The 18,760-nt window shown below is 43.2% G+C and overlaps 1 protein-coding gene across 3 annotated transcripts in view; it reads right to left on the bottom strand.

Annotated features, from left to right (window-relative positions):
* LOC119442238 (cytosolic carboxypeptidase 1) overlaps positions 1–18,656 on the bottom strand; it is a 59,527-nt gene extending 40,871 nt beyond the window's left edge. The window contains exons 1-8 of one of the 3 annotated variants that reach the window (XM_037707036.2): positions 18,491–18,656; positions 17,183–17,244; positions 16,202–16,320; positions 13,211–13,278; positions 11,170–11,239; positions 8,686–8,823; positions 5,822–5,953; positions 5,314–5,442 (exon numbers count right to left, since the gene is read on the bottom strand). In XM_037707036.2, coding sequence (XP_037562964.1) covers positions 5,314–5,442; positions 5,822–5,953; positions 8,686–8,823; positions 11,170–11,239; positions 13,211–13,278; positions 16,202–16,320; positions 17,183–17,196 — 670 coding nt within the window. In that variant the 5' untranslated portion in view covers positions 17,197–17,244; positions 18,491–18,656. Of the gene's footprint in view, positions 1–5,313; positions 5,443–5,821; positions 5,954–8,685; positions 8,824–11,169; positions 11,240–13,210; positions 13,279–14,782; positions 14,854–16,201; positions 16,321–17,182; positions 17,245–18,300; positions 18,435–18,490 lie in introns of those variants that run through there. The other 2 variants (XM_037707037.2, XM_037707038.2) reach the window with 2 other exon arrangements.
* Positions 18,657–18,760: the final 104 nt, after the last annotated feature.

Here is an 18,760-nt window from a genome sequence, read left to right on the forward strand (position 1 = left end):
TGGCCGCACTTGTTAACTTTGCACCGTCGCTCTCGAGGCACGCTTCGCCGTAAACGCGAGCACCGGGCGCGCTTGTTCAGCGCCTACAGGGGAATCTTCTCTTGCTGTTGTTTTTGTTTGTCTTCGCAGCGCGGACTGAACGGAAGAGGGACCCAAGAGCCGCATCGCCAGACTGTATGTTTTAGTGACGCCCACTCTGAGCATGAGCACACCGCACGAGCACACTGCACGAGCACACCGCACGAGCACACCGCACGAGCACACCGCACGAGCGCACCACACATGAAACGTTCCGTTAAGGTGAGTAGTTCAGTGACCGCTTAGCGAATTAAAATTTTTAGCCTGCACATTCGTGCAATTATTACGTAGGATGTTGATAAAGCTGCAGCCAACAATTCTGCAGCACTACATATCTGGTACATCGGGTACATGAACTCGGGCTACTGGTTACCATTTACGCCCAGTCAAGCCGGCGGAAGGAGGAAGTCTTCAGGCATACAGTATAGACCACTTATAACGCAACCGCTTATAGTGCAGGACCGGATATAATACGGACTTTTCAGACTCCCGTTAATTTTCCCATAGCACTCAATGTACACGCGTATCGCTTATAGTGCAGTTGTGGGACATGAAATACCGGTTACAGTGCGGCAGCCTGGAAGTTCGGCAGTCAACCTAGATGGCAAACGCTCGCCTCAAGCCACAAATACCGTATTTACTCGAATCTAACGCGCACTTTTTTTTCGATAGAACAGGCCCAAAAATGGTGTGCGCGTTAGAATCGAGTACTGACCCTAAATCTGCGTTACCATAGAGCCGTCGGCATTTCAAAATGGCCGCCTCGCACGCCCGTCAAGCCTAGCTACTCTCGAGCCTAGCTATTGTAACTTCCTCCATGTGCTGCAGTACACGTTCTTAGGCAATAGTCTATCGTCTGTCTTCACGTTCTCTGCGTCTGCTCTATCAGAATGAAGTACCGAGTTCATCATGATGCCGAATTTAAACGGAAAGCGATCATATGTGCGGAGACAGACGGAAATCGGGTCGCATCACGGGCGTTTAGAAAATCCGAAACTTGCGTTCGGGACTGGCGCAAACAGAAGGAGAGGATTTTCGCCAGCAAAGCAATGCGGAATGGTTTCAGTGAACAGAAGCAGGACGTAATCCGCGACGATCCCCTTCGGCGATACGATCGCCTTGGCCCTATCTTGAAAGCAATCTAGGACGGGGAAAGTCTGCCGCACGGCGCATTTTCGCCGCTTATAGGTCGCGTTGAAGCGAGAGGCATGATAGCACGAAGGTCAATTAGCTCGCCCCGCTTCGTCACTCGAGCGTTTTGACAGTTCGTTTCCGCGGTCAACGAGCGAGATGTGTTCATGTTTGCTTGTGCGCATGTGACACCGTGCTTGTTAATTTATTTAGTAAGCGAATACGGAACGTAGAGCACGGTGACAGCGATGGCAGAAATACGACTGGAGTGTCCATTATCGCAATAAAATAGTTGTTTTGGTTATAGTGCGGTACCGCTAGTGCGGATATTCACTACTCCGGCGACTTAGGCTATAAGCGGTCTACACTGTATATGACACCCCCCTAACTGGACCTGGCACCCAGGGCCCACGACCTACCGGGCCCCCCTGTTACTACGCCACTGTCTATGGCTTTATGAAGAATCAGCTCCAATCTGTAATGTTCCCGAACACCTGTGCAGTTAAAAAAACATCACAGTACCTCCAGTTATGATAAATGTAAATGAGTCTGAATTAAAACTTCTAAGGTTTCTAAAGTAAAAAAAAAAAAAAAGAGGTAGTTAACAGCCAAACTTAACGAAAGTGGCATGTAAATACCAGCAACAATTGTGGTGCCTCCATTTATTGGCACCCTCTATTACAATGGTTTCGAAGTGCATCACATCATGTCCTGGTGGTGTGCTGGTTTGTTATTGACAATACAGTGGAATCTCGATGATACGATCACGGCTAATACGATTTTCCGGATTATACGAATTTTTCTGTGGTCCCCGCCGAGCCCCCTTACTTTGCAACGTGCTAGAGAACGGTTGTTACGAATCGATTTTTGACCCGCGCTGGTTGATACAAATAAATGCCGCCCCACCGACGGCCGCGAAAGAGAACAGCGCGCAGTCACGCGCTTTCTCCCTTTCTCTTTTGGTACGGAGGTGCGGACGCGGCGCCGGACAACGCGGAGCCCGTAACTGGGCGAGAAGAGTTGTTTTAAGCGGTGGCGCTCCTGTTGCTTTTGTGCTTTTCCTTTTGTGCTTTTTTCCACGCAGGCGTGGGGAAGCGCGGCCGCCGCAGCGAGCGAAGGTTCGTGCGGTCTATCGCTTTAACGGAAACTGAGCGACGTAAGCACAGCGCATATAATGGTCAGAGCCGTGACGAGATCGCTTTCAAGATACGGTGCGCGCGACAACACCGACAGCCAGCACAGGCGCAAAGTACAAGAACGCATTTGTTGGCCAAGTAGAAGCGCCCCCCCCCCCCTCCCTCCCGCACTGCCTTCCCGCTTTGCTCCTTTCACGTGGGAGATTGCGTCGCCAGTTACCCTTGCGCCCGGTTGCAAGATGCGCATTTGGTGCCGCATCACAGCGTGGCCCCCCCTCCCTCCCATACCCCCATGGCCTTTCGAACAACGGAAGTCGCGTCTGCTATCCGCTGTGCGTTTACTCTCCGTGAATACGCGCGTCCCCCGAGCCGCTTTCACTCGCACATACGGCGCGCGGCGACGATTTTATCGCCCTTGGACACATGCTCCACGTATCATGCTCCTCCGCATCACCCTCGTTGATCTCCTCTCCCATCGGTGGGCGCACCTCGTTGAGAAGCGTGCTCGCTACCGCCCTTGTCGGCGAGATTTTCCCGCGGAAGCCGCATTACAACCGATATTTCGTCTCACGCGGCTGCACTGTAAGCGGTATGCGTATACATGGAGTTCCATGGGAGGGTAAACGGGAGTCGGAAAAGTCCGCATTGAGGCTAGTTCTGCACTATAAACAGTTACCTTATTAGTGGTCTATACTGGAAGTGCTTCTTACGTACGTGTGCCTGAGTGAGTTCACCTCTGACTCTATAATTTAGCTAGTTTTAATTGTGTTTCGATGATACGAATTTCGGCTAATACGAATATTTTTCGTGACCCCGTGAGATTCGTATCATCGAGATTCCACTGTACTACAGTATAGACCGTTTATAACGTAACTGCTTATAGTGCAGGACCGGATATAGTACGATCTTTTCAGACTCCCGTTAATTTTCCCATAGCACTCCATGTATACGCATACCGCTTTCAGTGCAGCCGCGTGAGACGAAATAGCGGTTATAATGCGGCTTCCTCGGGAAAATCTCGCCGACAAGGGCGGTAACGAGCACGCTTCTTGACAAGGTGCGCCCACCAATGGGAGAGGAGATCAACGAGGGCGATGTGGAGGAGGAGCACGAGACATGGAGCATGAGTCCAAGGGCGATATAATCGTCCCCGCGCGCCGTATATGCGAGTGAAAGCGCGCGGGGCATGCGCGCCTTCACAAAGAGCGAACGCACAGCAGAGAGCAAATGCGACTTCCATCACGCAAAAGGCCGTGGGGGTATGGGACTGAGGGAGGGGTGGCGACACTGTGCTGTGGCATCAAATGCGTATCTTGCAACCGGACGCAAGGGGAACTGGCAACGCAATCTCCCACGCGAAAGGAGCAAAGCGGGAAGGCAGCGCGGGAGGGAGGGAGGGGGGGGTTTGGGGCTTTTATTCTGCCAACAAATGCATTCGCGCCTGTGCCGGCTGTCGGTGTTGTCGCGCGCACCATATCTTGAAAGCGATCTCCACACGGCTCTGACCTTTGTATGCGCTGTGCTTACGCCGCGCTGTTTCCGTTGAAGCGATAGACCGCACGAACCTTCGCTCGCTGCGGCGGCCGCGTTTCCCCACGCCCACGTTTTGACAGTGGTTGTCTGCGGTCATCGAGTCCATTCATGTTTGCTTGTGCGCGTTGACACCACGCTTGTTAATTCAGTTAGTAAGCGAATGTGTCAAGTTTATGCAACTGATAAAACTAAAAAAAAAAATAATTAAATTATGGCGTTTTATGTGCCAAAACCAGTTCTGATTATGAGGCACGCCGTAGTGGGGGACTCCGGAAATTTGGACCACCTGGGGTTCTTTAACGTGCACCTAAATCTAAGTACACGGGTGTTTTCGCATTTCGCCCCCATCGAAATGCGGCCGCCGTGGCCGGGATTCGATCCCGCGACCTCGTGCTCAGCAGCCCAACACCATAGCCACTGAGCAACCACGGCGGGTCAACTGATAAAACTACTATCCCTACTCCTTATAGCTCTCTACTAATTTGCGATCGCAATTGATGCTTCGCCTTTCGGGCGAAACTGAGACTTTTTTTTAATTATTACTTTGTCTGGTTCCTGCGAAGATCATGGGTACTTGGACATTAACCTTTCAACATTCGTAAATTTAGACGGATGCAAAACTCCCAGTCGCACGCTTCGCTTCTCGGAAATGCGCGGCTGCTTGGTCTACATGTTTTGCATACGTGCAGGGCTTGAAAATCATTGTTTTGGTTATAGTGCGGTACTGCTTATAGTGCAGATATTCGTGACTCCGGCGACTTACGTTATAAGCGGTCTACACTGTATATTACAGTCAAACCTTGTTAGAACAAAGTCACAGCCAATGCAAAAATATTTTGTTTTATATCCGATATTCGTTATAAGCATATATTCGTCATATGCTGATATCAGTTATAAACATTATAGACCTACTTTGTTAGATCCAATAACTTGTAATAAATGTGTTCATTACATTGAGGCTCGATCGTGACTGCCCATTTATTTAGCGTTTCATATGCGCTGTTGATTGCGCACCACCTTACTGCACAACCCTTACATATTCACACTATTCAATCACAAGACATTAACCCTGACAGCTTTACCTTGGAGCCGCCTTCTATAACACTTCAACCATGTGCCACCAACACTGAAATTACTACTACTACTAGCATGGACAAATGAAACACAGAGAGGACAAATCAAATACTAGCACGAGAAATGCCACGATTTTGCTAATAAATCTCATATAAGGGTCCAATTCGTTTTCCTCGACAAATATAAGTTCTATATAGTATAAGTTATATAATGTTCTGATCAAGCACAGTATAATAGGTTCCCAACCTACGACATTATCTTTCAACTTTGTTGTTCTTGTTCAAAGTTTTAACATTTGAGTTTCACTTGTTTCATGATAGTAAACACCGGGCACTGATTACTGCAACTGTGGTGCACTCACTCGAGCAGGTGGCCAGAGACAAGCACTCCAAGGTCAGGGAAGTCTGGAGGCAGACAGTACTGTTGCCCTCAAGCAAGTAGAACAACTCTGTCAGCAGGCCCTCATTACCCAGAAGAGTTGCATTCTGCTCTGTGAAAACAAGAGGCAGTGATAGGCCACCTCAAGCGTGAGCAGCTAGTATTCCTATGGTCAATACACCTGGACACCAGAGCAAAATATTAGATCGGAATAGATTGACAAGCTATTAATTTGACATGGTAAACAGTGCACTTTCCAGGAAAGCCTTGATATTCTATAAAATGTCATGAAGTCAAGAGACAGGTGGCAACAATATCTTGATGAGAATACTGAAAAACTGTTTCAGTAGATCTTTTCAATGCATCTCGTAGACAAGAGCATGTGAGCTAAATGTCAAGCCAAAGGTCTGCAAGACATGCAAATTCCTGTTCCCTGGTAAACAACATTCTAAGGATGAAATGTTACAGGCACTCATGCTGAAGTACTCAACTGTTGCCAAGCAGTCTTTTCAGCAGCAGCAAGATGGCAACCTTAACCTTGATTTTGACCTTGAATTTCCGAAGCTCTTCCAATGGAACTTTGTATGCACCCAGAACACGAGCCCTCAAGCAGAACTTTTGATCTGGAAGGTAATGCAACTCACATTAGGTGAAAAGCCACACATGACATTTACTGTACCAAAGTATAACAACCAACAGACCAATCTTATGATGAGTTTCACTATGCCACTGCTGCCTCAGAGAATGACAGTGGTGGTAGTCCTTAGCAGACCAAAGGGAATCTGTGGTCCGAAGCATGTAGTTCTTACTTCTTTTTATCTTGAACAAGTTAACACTTAGGATAGTGGAGCAGCAAGAACATACACAACAGATGGAATGAACATTAACATTCGAGGTTCCAATTCATGCAGGTGCGTCTTGGGCTGAGCGATAACTTAAAGGGACACTAAAGACAAATATTAAGTCAAGCTAAAGTGATAGATTAATGCTAGAGAACCTCTAAGGCATCAATATAATTACGAACAAAGTTTTAGCAATCTAGAAATTGAGGTAAATGCAGGACATGATTTGCGACTCACCAGGGACATTCGAGTACCAGCCCAATAGCTGGCTGGCTGGCTGGCCAGCAATAACGTAGGCACTCCTCATTACACTTCTGTCTCTAGTACTCAACCTCTTGTAATAAAAAGATGATTGCATTGCATTATAAGACGGAATAAAATGCTACTTGCCCAGTTCTATTCAGTGTTAAAAAAACAAAAAAACTGTCACTGATGTTACTTTTGACGATGACACAGGCAGTTTAAAGGTTTCATTTTCGCTCGATTCTGCACTGCCTGCGCTTTCGCGTTTCAGTAGTTTTGTTATCACATAGTGCTGTGCTAGTATTGATAGCGCGAGAGACTCACACCAACAGCAATTAGCAGAGAATGCCCACATTCATGTAATGTCACGGGATGCCTTAACGGTCCATGCCACTTGACCGAAAGCAGCTGCAGCGGCGAATTCAATGCTCATTCTTGGCCTGGTCTCTCCATGGCCACGCATTTGCGTTTTGTGCAAAAACCATAGCACCGTCTGTCAGGCGCCGTTTTACTCACCGACAGGAGTAAAGGCCGGTGATGGAGTATGCATGTCACCACTCCCCTGCTCGGGGGCAGGTGATTTGAATTGCGCTAAAGGTATACGGACCCTTCAGAAGCGATTTTCTCTTAAACTAAGTCTTTTCTTGGCATGAACTAAGCGCTGTGAGGTTTCAGGAACAGTATTTAACAGTCCACAATGACATAATGTTTACCTTTAATTTTCCTTTAAATATATTTCGAAATATAGGGTGTTAAAAAGGGTTATGCAGTCAACTTGTGAAAGTTTAAACTCGGATAATTTGTCATTTTGGTTGATTCGAACAAACCTCAAAAGTATGGTCCTCCTGCTATGTACTTAACTGGATGTGCTTTGTAACTGCCCTGTAAAAATGAGACTCTCTGTCAATTCAGACATTCAGCTTCCCCTGAAATAGTACTTCCATGTAGGCAACACCGCTTGTGTTGCCAGAGGATGATTCCTAGCTGCCTTCGGTGGAATTTGCAGACATTTATCAGGCAATAAATAAACAAGCAGGCGCAAGTTGGAATATGCTAGCGCAAGACAGGGGTAATTGGAGATCGCAGGGAGAGGCCTTCCTCCTGCAGTGGACATAAAATATGATGATGAAATAAACAAAACTGACAGATAGAAAACTTTACGTTCGAATTTGAAATGTAGCAATTAGCGACAGGAAGCTTTTCAAAACACTTCACACTTTTTCAATGACAAGCCTTTCCGACAAAGGTCGGAAATTTATTGCCTCTATCTGCTTTTAGTGCCTCTACCTGCTTTACTTTTCACAATGTGCAACACAAAAGTGTGGTGCACATACTGTAATAGTAGTACAATATTAAGCACCTTGTAATTCTAACCACTTCCTTGTCTCCTGATGATTGCATTGCAGAGAAAAGTATGCCAGTAAGTGTAATAACTCTATTCTGAGCATGCTCCCGTGGTTCTTAGAAAAAAAAAAAAAGGAATGCTTAAACGGGGCTTACCATTTTATCTTATTCTATAGTCACAGTTTTTTCTTCAGGAACAACTTATTTAACTTTGGATAACTGAATCAGAGTAACTAAGCTTGGAAAAACCATGGAGCCAACATAAAGGTTAATTTGTTATGTACTTTTTGGGGAATCTGTGCCAAGGTGAACACAAAACAGATAAACTATAACGACATGATAAAGACCGGAAACAACTTCATTTTCACCACGCCCCGCAATTTTGGTTGAGGGACCACAAAAGATCCCCTTCAGGCAACAGCAACAAGCAGTCATAACATTTAACTATTTTAAAAATTTTTTCGTGTTCACCTGCTATGATCTACTCGCAGCAATGAGATGAAGTTTGTGTCAGTGTTTAACAGCAAGACGGCGGCTGTTTTAATTTTAGCACTTAAGACTTTTTTTTTTTTTTCATTTGCTCATAACTTTGTGAAGATAGAGAAGGTTTGCAACATTCTACTAGTTTCTTTTAGCCCTTTAATTCTGCTACTATGTATAACACATGACAGACAGTAAAGACTCGAGGCTGAAACTTTTTTTACCGGAAAGATGCAGTAGATCTCTTGTTTTGTGTTTAGTCATCGCCACAACAATTTGAGTGGAGTCATAACATTCTACTAGTTTCATTCGATCACATTATGGTCCCTGTGCTAAGGTACACTTTTAACAAACCATGCAAATTTGTCTCTGACAGCTTCTAGCACACCTCCTCTCATTTTAGCGCATAAAGACTTTTTCTTTTTGGTGCTTTTAAAAGTCATCACCTTGTGCAGCTACACGAGACAGCAGGTTGCAGAGGGCCACCAGAAATGCCGGCTCGGACAGACCCATGTCGCGGTGCCTCAGGAGAATCGGTAGTAGCACCTGTGTTGCACATCGCTCAACCAGGAGACGAGTTCGACCTGGATGCACACACGGGCAAGAATGTGCAAGAATAATGCTAAATATATTATGTATGAAAACCCATGATTAAAGGGCCTCTCTCAAGGCCACATTGCAAATTTGGTTAATCACTGGAAGTTATTATAAGATGCCATCTAGGAGCACCTTACCACAAGAATTTTTCAAATTGGTTCGTTATTGGAGGAGACAAAATATACTGAAATGTTGCATTGCCATGCTGCCAGGAGGTGAACTTCGCTGCCTACATAGACACTCTCGCCTTCTACTAGAGCTGAGAAACCACGTCACATTCACATCGCGAGCCCAGTCTCACTTTTCATCTTCTTTTCCTCTTTTTGCCGCGCGGTGCACTCCCAATGGCGGCATTGTGCGTTCTGCATTAGACGGTTTTCTGTGGTCATGTACCATAATCGGTGACATTGCAGGCAGTGCATCTTTATACATAGACTTGTAGAAGCATTCGTGAGTGTGACCTTAACTCTCTAGCTGGAAGTGGGCTTCCTCGAGAGAAAGGACACGCAGGCTTCCGTTTGAAATCTGTTGTTTTTGCACCGTGCAGTGGCTTGATATTTTGCAGACAAGATTGCCACCATGCGATTTACTTGCCATGCTTGTCTGTTTGCAATGCCCGATCCTGGTGAGGGGCCCCTTAAAGGCACCTTGCAGCACATCATCCAGAAGGTATGGAAATGTGTCTAGCATTAGGGTACCTCTTAATCAATATTTTACAACAAATTCAAATATGCCTTGCCGCCATCACTGTGACTTCCTTTTTATCATTCCTATTAGGCTCACAGCTGTGCTGCCATGCCCAAGCATAACGGCGCGTGCCATGCTCTACCCACCATTATGTTAAGCTTTTGCGTTGGCAGGACCTCCAGTTAGGTGGTGTGACTTTTTATCGGGCTGCCTGATCTTGAAGGCTATCGTGTCCACACGGTGGTACTGTTTCCCACCAGGTGCCAACCATGGCTTTACATTTTTGCTTCTGCCAGAAGCACTGCTAAGTCATGATGTCTAAAGGAAATCTGACCAATGGCCATCATGTGTCATCATATACCATCATATGTATGATGGTGACACCAAATGCAAGCGAAGAGAAATACCTCTATACCACTCAAATTTTAGCTGCACACTGTGCTTCACATAATTTCGTTCTTGAAACACGTTTCTCTTGAGGGCAAAACTAATGAGTGGGATAATGAGCATAATTAGGCTGGTAATGAAGTTGTTGCAACAATAATCAATAGCAAATAATTGCAGCACTTGGAGTCTTGTGCTTCAGTCATGACGAATGTCTTTCCTATATGTAACACGGAATACAAAATCTCACGTTATGTTCAATACTGTGGTCGCGAATACTATAACACAAAGTGCTTAATCACACACATAAATTCAACTGAGTCATATTTGTGCAAGACATGGTACTTTCTGTACATTTCTGCATACCAGAACAAAAGTGCTCCTTGCTCCTCTTCACTCCCCGTTCCTGAAGATGTGTAACATTATAGATCAAAATAGTGAGTTGGGAGAGTTGGTAGGTTAACATTGTCAAAAACAAAAATCACGAAGGGGACAGAGGACAAAAAAATTGAAGACGACAATACCCATGTTGTCCAATTCTTTTGTCATATGTTATTTTCACACTGTTTGTTTTCAAAGATGTCCCATTCTGTATAGATATCTTCCTTGGTGTAAAGAATCTCCTTACTTACTGGTGTCAAGCAACAGTGGGCTGAAATTTGTTATGTATATCACTACATTTGTATTATGCTTTAGTCAATTTTTAATTAGGTCTACTCATTTATTTGGCTTAACTTAAGGATTACTTAAGTGCACAACTGATTCTAGCAAAACAAACATTGCCAAGTGACCTCTAGAAAAATTGTCTGAAGATTGTTTTGCGTAAATTTTGTCAACTTTACACTTCGACTTCAAAATACAAACTCAAATATTCATTACAAATGTCATGACAAATGTTTTAACGAGTGTAAATATACTCATAACATCTTTCCAAAGACTCTTGCACACTCACAGGATCAATAAAAAACTGTAATGATGATAACACATTTAAAAGACTCATATTTACAGAACTCTCATACAGCGAAAAGTAAACTGGATCATGTGAAGCCTTTCCCATGAATTTAATGGTGTCACTATTCTTATTGAGTGAGCAAGCGAGTCACTGTCTATGCAACCATTTGATAGAAAGCTGCACTGCAGTGAAACAAGCTTTATTAATGAGATACCGTGCGAGCTTGGTCTCACATCAAATTTAAGCAACAGAAAGTTGATAAGAGTCATGTCATACAGAAAAGTAAGACTAGCACCAAAGAAGTACCCACCTTTCTGTTCACTCACTATTTCTTTTAAGGCCATGACCACATCTCGAACTACAGAAGAATTTTTAGGTTGCTGAAAATCAAAGAGTAAATGTAAAACAGATGCATAATACGCAAAAATATGTTTAGTCACTGCCTCTGCAGCTGCGCCATGTGAGACCATCAAGAAAACATGCATGCAAGGTGTTTTCATTAGCTTCTTTCCAATTTTTTTTATTGCCTTTTTTTCTTTCGTGCTGGTTCATCATCATACTTTGAACCAGTTTCTACCTCTACTCAACAGACACTAGTCTTCCAATTTTGATAAAACTGAGATTATACCTTCATTGTGCACCTATATCAAGTTATACAGAATGTAAACAGCAGTCACTGTGACACCAAAGCTTCCAAGACAACTGCTCGTCTCTCATTTCCCTCTTAGGCTGTGTGCTTTGAACCTCAAGGCACATATCTCCAGCTTCAGGTTAGAACGAATTTCTGCTTCTTATTATTCTTATAAACACTGAAAAAAAAAAATGCCTCGCTCACAGACAATCTTTGTCACGAACAATTTGTGGCCAGTAATAATAAGGCTGAAAACAATGTTCCCAATGACACATTTAAATTATATGCAACTGTTGCCAGAATAGGAACTAACGATGGCTACAACACATATGCATGCATTAGTATGCAAAGCTTATAGCCATATACAAAAAGTTGTGGAGCATATGGCAGCCACAAAAGAACTGAATTTTCTATTTATTGGCACATGCAACTTGGAATTACGATGTGCATAGAGTAGGACACACACCCAATAGTAGTACAGATTTTCTATGCTATCCTTACATGGGGTCACTTTTTGATGAGCTTCTGCCCATCTCACATCCTCACTCCTCTCTCAGCTTCTTTGTGTCGAAAAGTTTGTCAACATGGCCGTGTGACCTTTTCCTACATTAACCTTGTTTCCTGTTGCTAGGCTAGGGGACGGTTCAGACGGCACTAATCTACCTCCAGCATTCACCTCCAAAGACAAGTTACTTTCATACCACGACATTTGCGGGCATTACCGCCTAGGTCGCCGAACCCTCCCACCTTTAATGTGTCGGTCGTCACGCATACACGAGTTGCTGTGGTGTAGACTGCAGACTCGCACTTTTCTATCCCCTGCCTTACGTCAGAAAATTTACCCTGGAATATACCCTACCTCAGTCTGCAAGTTTTGTCCCGCTAGCAGAGCGGACCTAAACCACATTATGTGGCAATGCAAGAACCACTCCCCGCCCCCTCACCTTTGTAGAATTTTAAGTAGTCGGGAGCTGTGGGAGGCTGCCATGCGCAGCCATAACCCCGAACTTCAGGAAGCTATCCTGAGGTGGGCTGAGGTGATAGAGGCGGCCTACCACGAGTAGGACAACCTCTCTCGCCTTCTTCTCGAAGCCCCTTTCCCTTTAGACGGGATAAATAAAGTTGTTTCTCTCTCTCTTGCCACAACAGTCAATTTCACTGCATCATTGTCAATACAGCAGTTGTATTTATAATTCATGACCGAACCGTCCTAATCTTCCTCCTTTTCAAGTACATATTGCCTACAACTGTGTCCATTTCTCAGATTTAGCCATCCCCAATTTTTTATTCCCTTTTCAATTTACAGATTCATCTCAGTATCAATATTTTAGCCACTTGCATCTTCTGAATGAAAGACTTCTTTAGTGGGATAACTTAAGTTCCATGCAGGTCATGGTTTGAAAGGGTAGGGGTAGAAAACACAGACACAAGCAGAACTGAAAGGACAATACGAAAGCCTTTTTGTTCCTCTTGCGTCCATGTTTTCTATGCCTTACAATTAAAACCACGCATCTTAAAAACTCTCTCAGCTTTCTGTTTTTTCAAGTCCCATGCAGGTTGGCTGGTCACACATCTGTCTCAGACTGAAGACAGCGTCTGCACTGATTCCTGACTACATGCTTTCTGTGAAGAAATTCAGCTGTTTTTGTGGCTTCCATAATCTGACAGCTCCTGTGCACAGCTGTACTAGTGCACATATAAAATTGTGGTAAGGACATACTTCCAATAGTGCGAGAAGCATCGGGATGCACTCATCAATCTGTGCTGGTGTCAGCTGCTTCCTTTTCTCTGCAGACAGAGACAGCACAAATATATGACACTTTTGTACATGGAAGAGATACATATCATACATGAAGGGTAAGCTTACTCAAGCACTACAAATAAAAAAAATAGAAAAAGAAAACAAAAAAGACAGTAACTGCACATATTTGTTTTACAAAAATAAATGCTAACCCCTGCCAAACAGGCACTTTTAAGGATGCTCCTACCAATGCTATATGTTGATTTTCAAGTGTGCTTCAATCCCATTGCACACAATCACGCATCTATGAAGTTGGTAAAAAAATGAAAAGTTCAGTGAAGATAGACATTGATGGGGATCCAAGATGCCTATGTGACAGGGATACAAATAATAAAAATATCGACACTTTTGTGAACTTTGCTTAAGGAACTTCAGTTTTCCAACGCAACTATGTTTTTCTTCCCTCCAACTCTAACTTATGCAGAATCCATGGAGATTACTTAATGCTGACATCAAGTATTCAGCACCAATCCAGCATTTCACTGGTTAGAAATATGCCTTCTGGCATGGTAAAATTCATGAAATGGCAGAAAGCTTTGTCATTCCGATACGTGATTAACAGAAACAAACACAAAATAAGTTTCATGATGTCAATAGCAGCGACTGTAAACAACAATAGTTAGGTGAGCATATATGGGCAGTGTAATATTACACCTACGACAATGCTAAATTGCTTGCATGTTTATCGCAAAGCCTACTGAACACTGCCTACAAACATCTTTAGGTAGCATATTATGTGCTCATTTTACATGGTTAATTATTTAAAATTAGTAGAAATATACTTTATTATTCCAAGCACCAGAAATATTCAACACAGATCTAGTATTTTGACCAAACTCAAATCTGAAAAAAAAAAAAAAAAAAAACATATCAGATCCTACATCATGAGCATATGTAGACAAGTCGTAACATAAGAAATAACAAAGAAGCTTTCCTGGTCTAAAAGATATGTTCCTTGAAAATTTGAATCACAAAGGTGCTTTTTAATGATTGACTACATTTTTGCTATTGTCTCCACATTCAGCATTCTGTTTCTGGAACGTAGCTGGACAAAAGATTCACATATAAATGATCGCTGTGATAACAGATCATTACCACTTTAAATCATTCTAAATTTCAAGAGGACAATCAATGTAACTCCAAAATGCTGTTATTTCGCCCCACATGCAGCCTATCATGAGGTGTGAATAATTAAAAAAAAACATTGGTACAGCTGCATAGCAATGCAAACATTACAATTTTCTAATGTTACATAGATTATTAATGGTTATAGTGATACCTAGGCAAGATCACCACACACCACGCCTGGCTTCTTGTTATAACAACTAGTACATGGATGACTGCAAACTGAACATGCATGCACGATTCAAAACGTTCCACAAAATGTGACATTGCAGCTCAAGTGCAAAGTTTAAGGAGGTTGAAAAAAGTGTTAGTTAGGTCGAACAGACGGGAGTTAATTAAGAGCAGCACACTGAGAAAGCGTCCTACCAGCATCCATCGCAAACGGTGTCTCTGGAGAGGATGAGCCTGACGTCCGAACATAAACCCAGATCCAAGGTCTTGACAGCAGTGCAAACGTGGGAAACAGCTTTTCTTTTTTATATTTTTTTAAAGCAACCACTTCATTTTGGAGCCTTGCCTCGTTACGAAACAACTCTCATTTAGATTAAGGACCATGCTATGACGGGAGCAACATTTGGCACTGACACTGAGGGGCGGCCGCACCGCAATGGGTCAAAAAAGAAAAACACTTTAGTTGTGCTATTTTTGTCCCTGCTCCCCTTCCTTTCTGCAGAATCAACAGAATGAAGGCCGTGCAGTGATTCTGAAACAGCAAAGACCGCAGGACAAAACAACCGTGCAGGCCATCGTGTGTATGGTCTGCGGGAAATTTAAAAAAGAAAAAAAAAAAGAACGATGGTTCGAAGGGGACCTGAGCTTTTCATTGCTGCTTTTCATTGAATCCCTCCCACACACTTCCGGACAAGAGAATAAGCCAACAGAGACTAGCCCAGCTGCTATTGCAAGTCTTGTTCGAGAAATCACGAAGTGACAGTGTGCGTCACAAGCTCTGGGAGGGTCAATGAAACTGAGTAACATAAAAATAAACAACTTGGCAGGACATCCTGCTTGAAGAAAATAGCGCCCAGACGCTGACAGCAGGGAATGTCTCAATGCATGCAATAGGAGGCTGCCTTTTATTTTCCCGACAGAGATTTTTCCCTCCACAAATACTTTCCTTTTATAGTATGAGAGTAACATACACATAAGCAATGTTTGCATTCCGACCTACATGAGATGTTGATTGAATGAGAGATAAGTAGCTTTCTTTGTTTCTTGTTTGTCTCATTAATCAGTGTAGTCAAAATGTAACTGAAAATATCATAACACATGAATTTCTTTCTAAAACTGCCGTTTTGTAATTTTTTAATTTTCTTGTACTGCATATGTTTATTTTATGTAAGGAAGACAGATAATGTGTCCCCACTGCTCACTGACTCAACATATCACAGTTATTGCAGTACAATTAAAGAAAGTTAACACAGACAGTAGTAAGTTTGCAATGTTCATATTTTATAATCTTGATTTCTTTTTCTTTTCTTAAAAAAGTACACAGTTTTTTTGTTTTTTTTTTTCTCACATAGCACAATTGGAAGATATGTCAAGTGCATGGAGGAGCATTCAACTAGCATTAACGCAAATGTAAGCAAGTCTAAATGAAAACGCGTACCTAAATTTTTCTCATTGATCACTGTGTAGCAACATTAACATGACTCATGCTTCAAGACTGGCAACACAGCAATGCTATCTTGTACACAACAGTAAGCCTGTCTACTTTATTCTCCGGCTCGCATTTTAATTAAGTTGGCTGTACAGAATAGCCTTTTCTGCAGTGAGCAAACTCACCAGCATGTCTTAAAGCAGTCAGCAGTGAAGTAACTTGTGGCCCCAGCATCCCACAGGGGTCAGGGGGGCCACCCAGCACAGGCAACACTTGGCGCAACCTCCACAGATTCTCCGCGTCTCTGCAAGCAGTTTAGCCCTTCTCTAGACAATATACTACACAGGGCATGTAAGTTGACTTGTTGAACGTTGATCGCAAAAAATGTGGCAAAGCATTACTAGTTTTCTAGGGTGCAGTGGTTTTGGAAATAGTAGTGGAAGCTTGAGAAATCCATAGGCCCGGTACAACCCAGATGCCAGAAGGAGTCTGCAAAAAAAGCTAATACGTGCATCTGACAAAGATCAGAATGAAAATTCTTGCAAGTGTCTGTAAGTCATGGAACTTGCGACTGCTTTATTCCGTGCCTGTTAAGAGATGTACATGAAATGGAAGCTTTGCAAAAAAGAGTTCTGTGTAGCTACAATTGCTTCATCAGCACCATTCAGGCTGTTTTACATAACTGTGAATTCAAATGAACCATTGACCAACAAAATTTCTGCAGGTGTCAGCCCACAACTACCATTTCAGAAAAAAAAAAAAAAAATTGTCGGTTGAAAGTATTCTTTATAAGCAAAAGAAACATTGACTTCAACTCAGGGTCGCCAGAAGATCAATTTACTTACTTCCTATGATTGTTGGATTAACGTGACAGTGCCATTTTGTGCATCCTACTCATAATAGACAAGATATTTGAAAATATCATGCCCTCTTCTCTAACAGTATCTTGACTGAAGACTAAAAGAAGAAATACAGCAGTGTGATCTCAGTGCATGAACGAGTTTCTAAATGCTCAGTAGCAGTGAGAGACTCCCTTGTGCTGCAACTCCAGATGAATTCAGGGAGAAATGCACAACCAGAAAAAGTAAGCACTGTGTTAATGTACACAGGATCATGCACATGCAATGAAATGTGCAAGACCATCATGTATTTCTGTTCAAGCTCACGTGGGCGCTGCCATGGTGCTGGCCTAGGCTGGGCCTGCTTTTTGCACGACTGCGCCAGTGTCCTGTGCAGAATTTAGAAAATAATAATATTATAACAAGAGCATACAGTGTGTTTTCACCAAAGTGTAATTAAAAGCACATTTATGGCAAATGAGAGTGATGCAAATATACTACACAGGGCATGTAAGTTGACTTGTTGAACGTTGATCACAAAAAATGTGGCAAAGCATTACTAGTTTTCTAGGATTCCACACAGAGGCCCATACATGTTTTAGTGGGCCATTTATGCCTCAGCAGTCTTAACTGAAGCCTAGCAGAATTTTGCACGCACAAATTGCAATATAATATGCTAAACACGTTGCCATAATATTTACTTAGAAACCGTGTATTGCAGTAAACAACTCAGTATATAGTTACATGTGTAATCACATATATGATGACAACCTTGAAGGTTTGATTTTATTACTTCCCAATTTGAATTAATGTAATCGTATATGCCTGGGTCAACCTAGCTCTTGTCAAGAACCGTATTTTGAGACTTCAATACAAGTGGCAACACAAGGTCAGCTTTGTAATAAGGACGAGTTCGACCAGTGAAAGCTCTATAAATGTCATTGCAATCGTACGACGGACGTTGAGCGATAATGAAACCGAAATAATAACTTCGTGCGTACACGTACGTTCTATAAACAAAGAATAGACACGAACGATTCTAAAAGAACTAATTTATTCAGTCAAGAATGCATTGTGGATACGTTGTACTCTAGCTTATAGTGCGAAGGGCGCACTTTATTAACAAGCGTGTAAACATAACGGTAAATCTTAGCGCGCACTGGAGAGATGCTTGTCAGCGAAATGGATGGTGCTTTTTTAAGGAGTACGAAAAAGTTTGGCTAGGAGCCAGTCTTTGCGCTGCAAATGGCCCACCAGCTAACAGCTGATCCTCGGCATTTCTGCATGGCCATGGCCTTCACGGCGATCGCTTAGTGAAAAGTCCGCGCCGGCAAACGGGGGTCACGGAAACCTAAAGCTGTAAAACATTTACGCATTCCGGCTAAATCAAGTAACGCACAAATTAAGCAGCAAGGTCGAAAAACAGTAATGCATTCACACTGCACCTAAGAGCACTGTCATGAAGACATTCAGCACAGCAACGACACAAAGACTTTGTAGACGCTACTTGTCTCTTCGCATGTTTACTGCACGAAAGAAACTGCGCGTGCCGTTCTTCAACGAGCGTCGCGAAGATAACACCAGAGAACACGTATAAGCAACTGATAACATGGAGAATATATTTGTTTGGCTCACCCGATGTCCTGCACGCGAGCAGCGCTCCCTGTGCCCTCCGCGAAAGCGCACCTTTCCTTCTCTTCCAGGTGCCGAGGATGGGGGATGGAAGAGCGCTAGCGCGTTGGCGAGCGCTTACAAACTCTACCAGCGCCTGACTCTACGGATGTTGTAGTTCTCACGCTCGTCAAAACGACGTGAGATTTATACGTGTGTGCAAAATGCATTATTTTTAATGGCGCAGTAGAGGTCATTGAATATAACTGCTCGTACAGACTGCAAAAACTTGAA

Source organism: Dermacentor silvarum, chromosome 2, assembly GCF_013339745.2.
Source record: "Dermacentor silvarum isolate Dsil-2018 chromosome 2, BIME_Dsil_1.4, whole genome shotgun sequence".
Lineage (NCBI taxonomy): Eukaryota > Metazoa > Arthropoda > Arachnida > Ixodida > Ixodidae > Dermacentor > Dermacentor silvarum.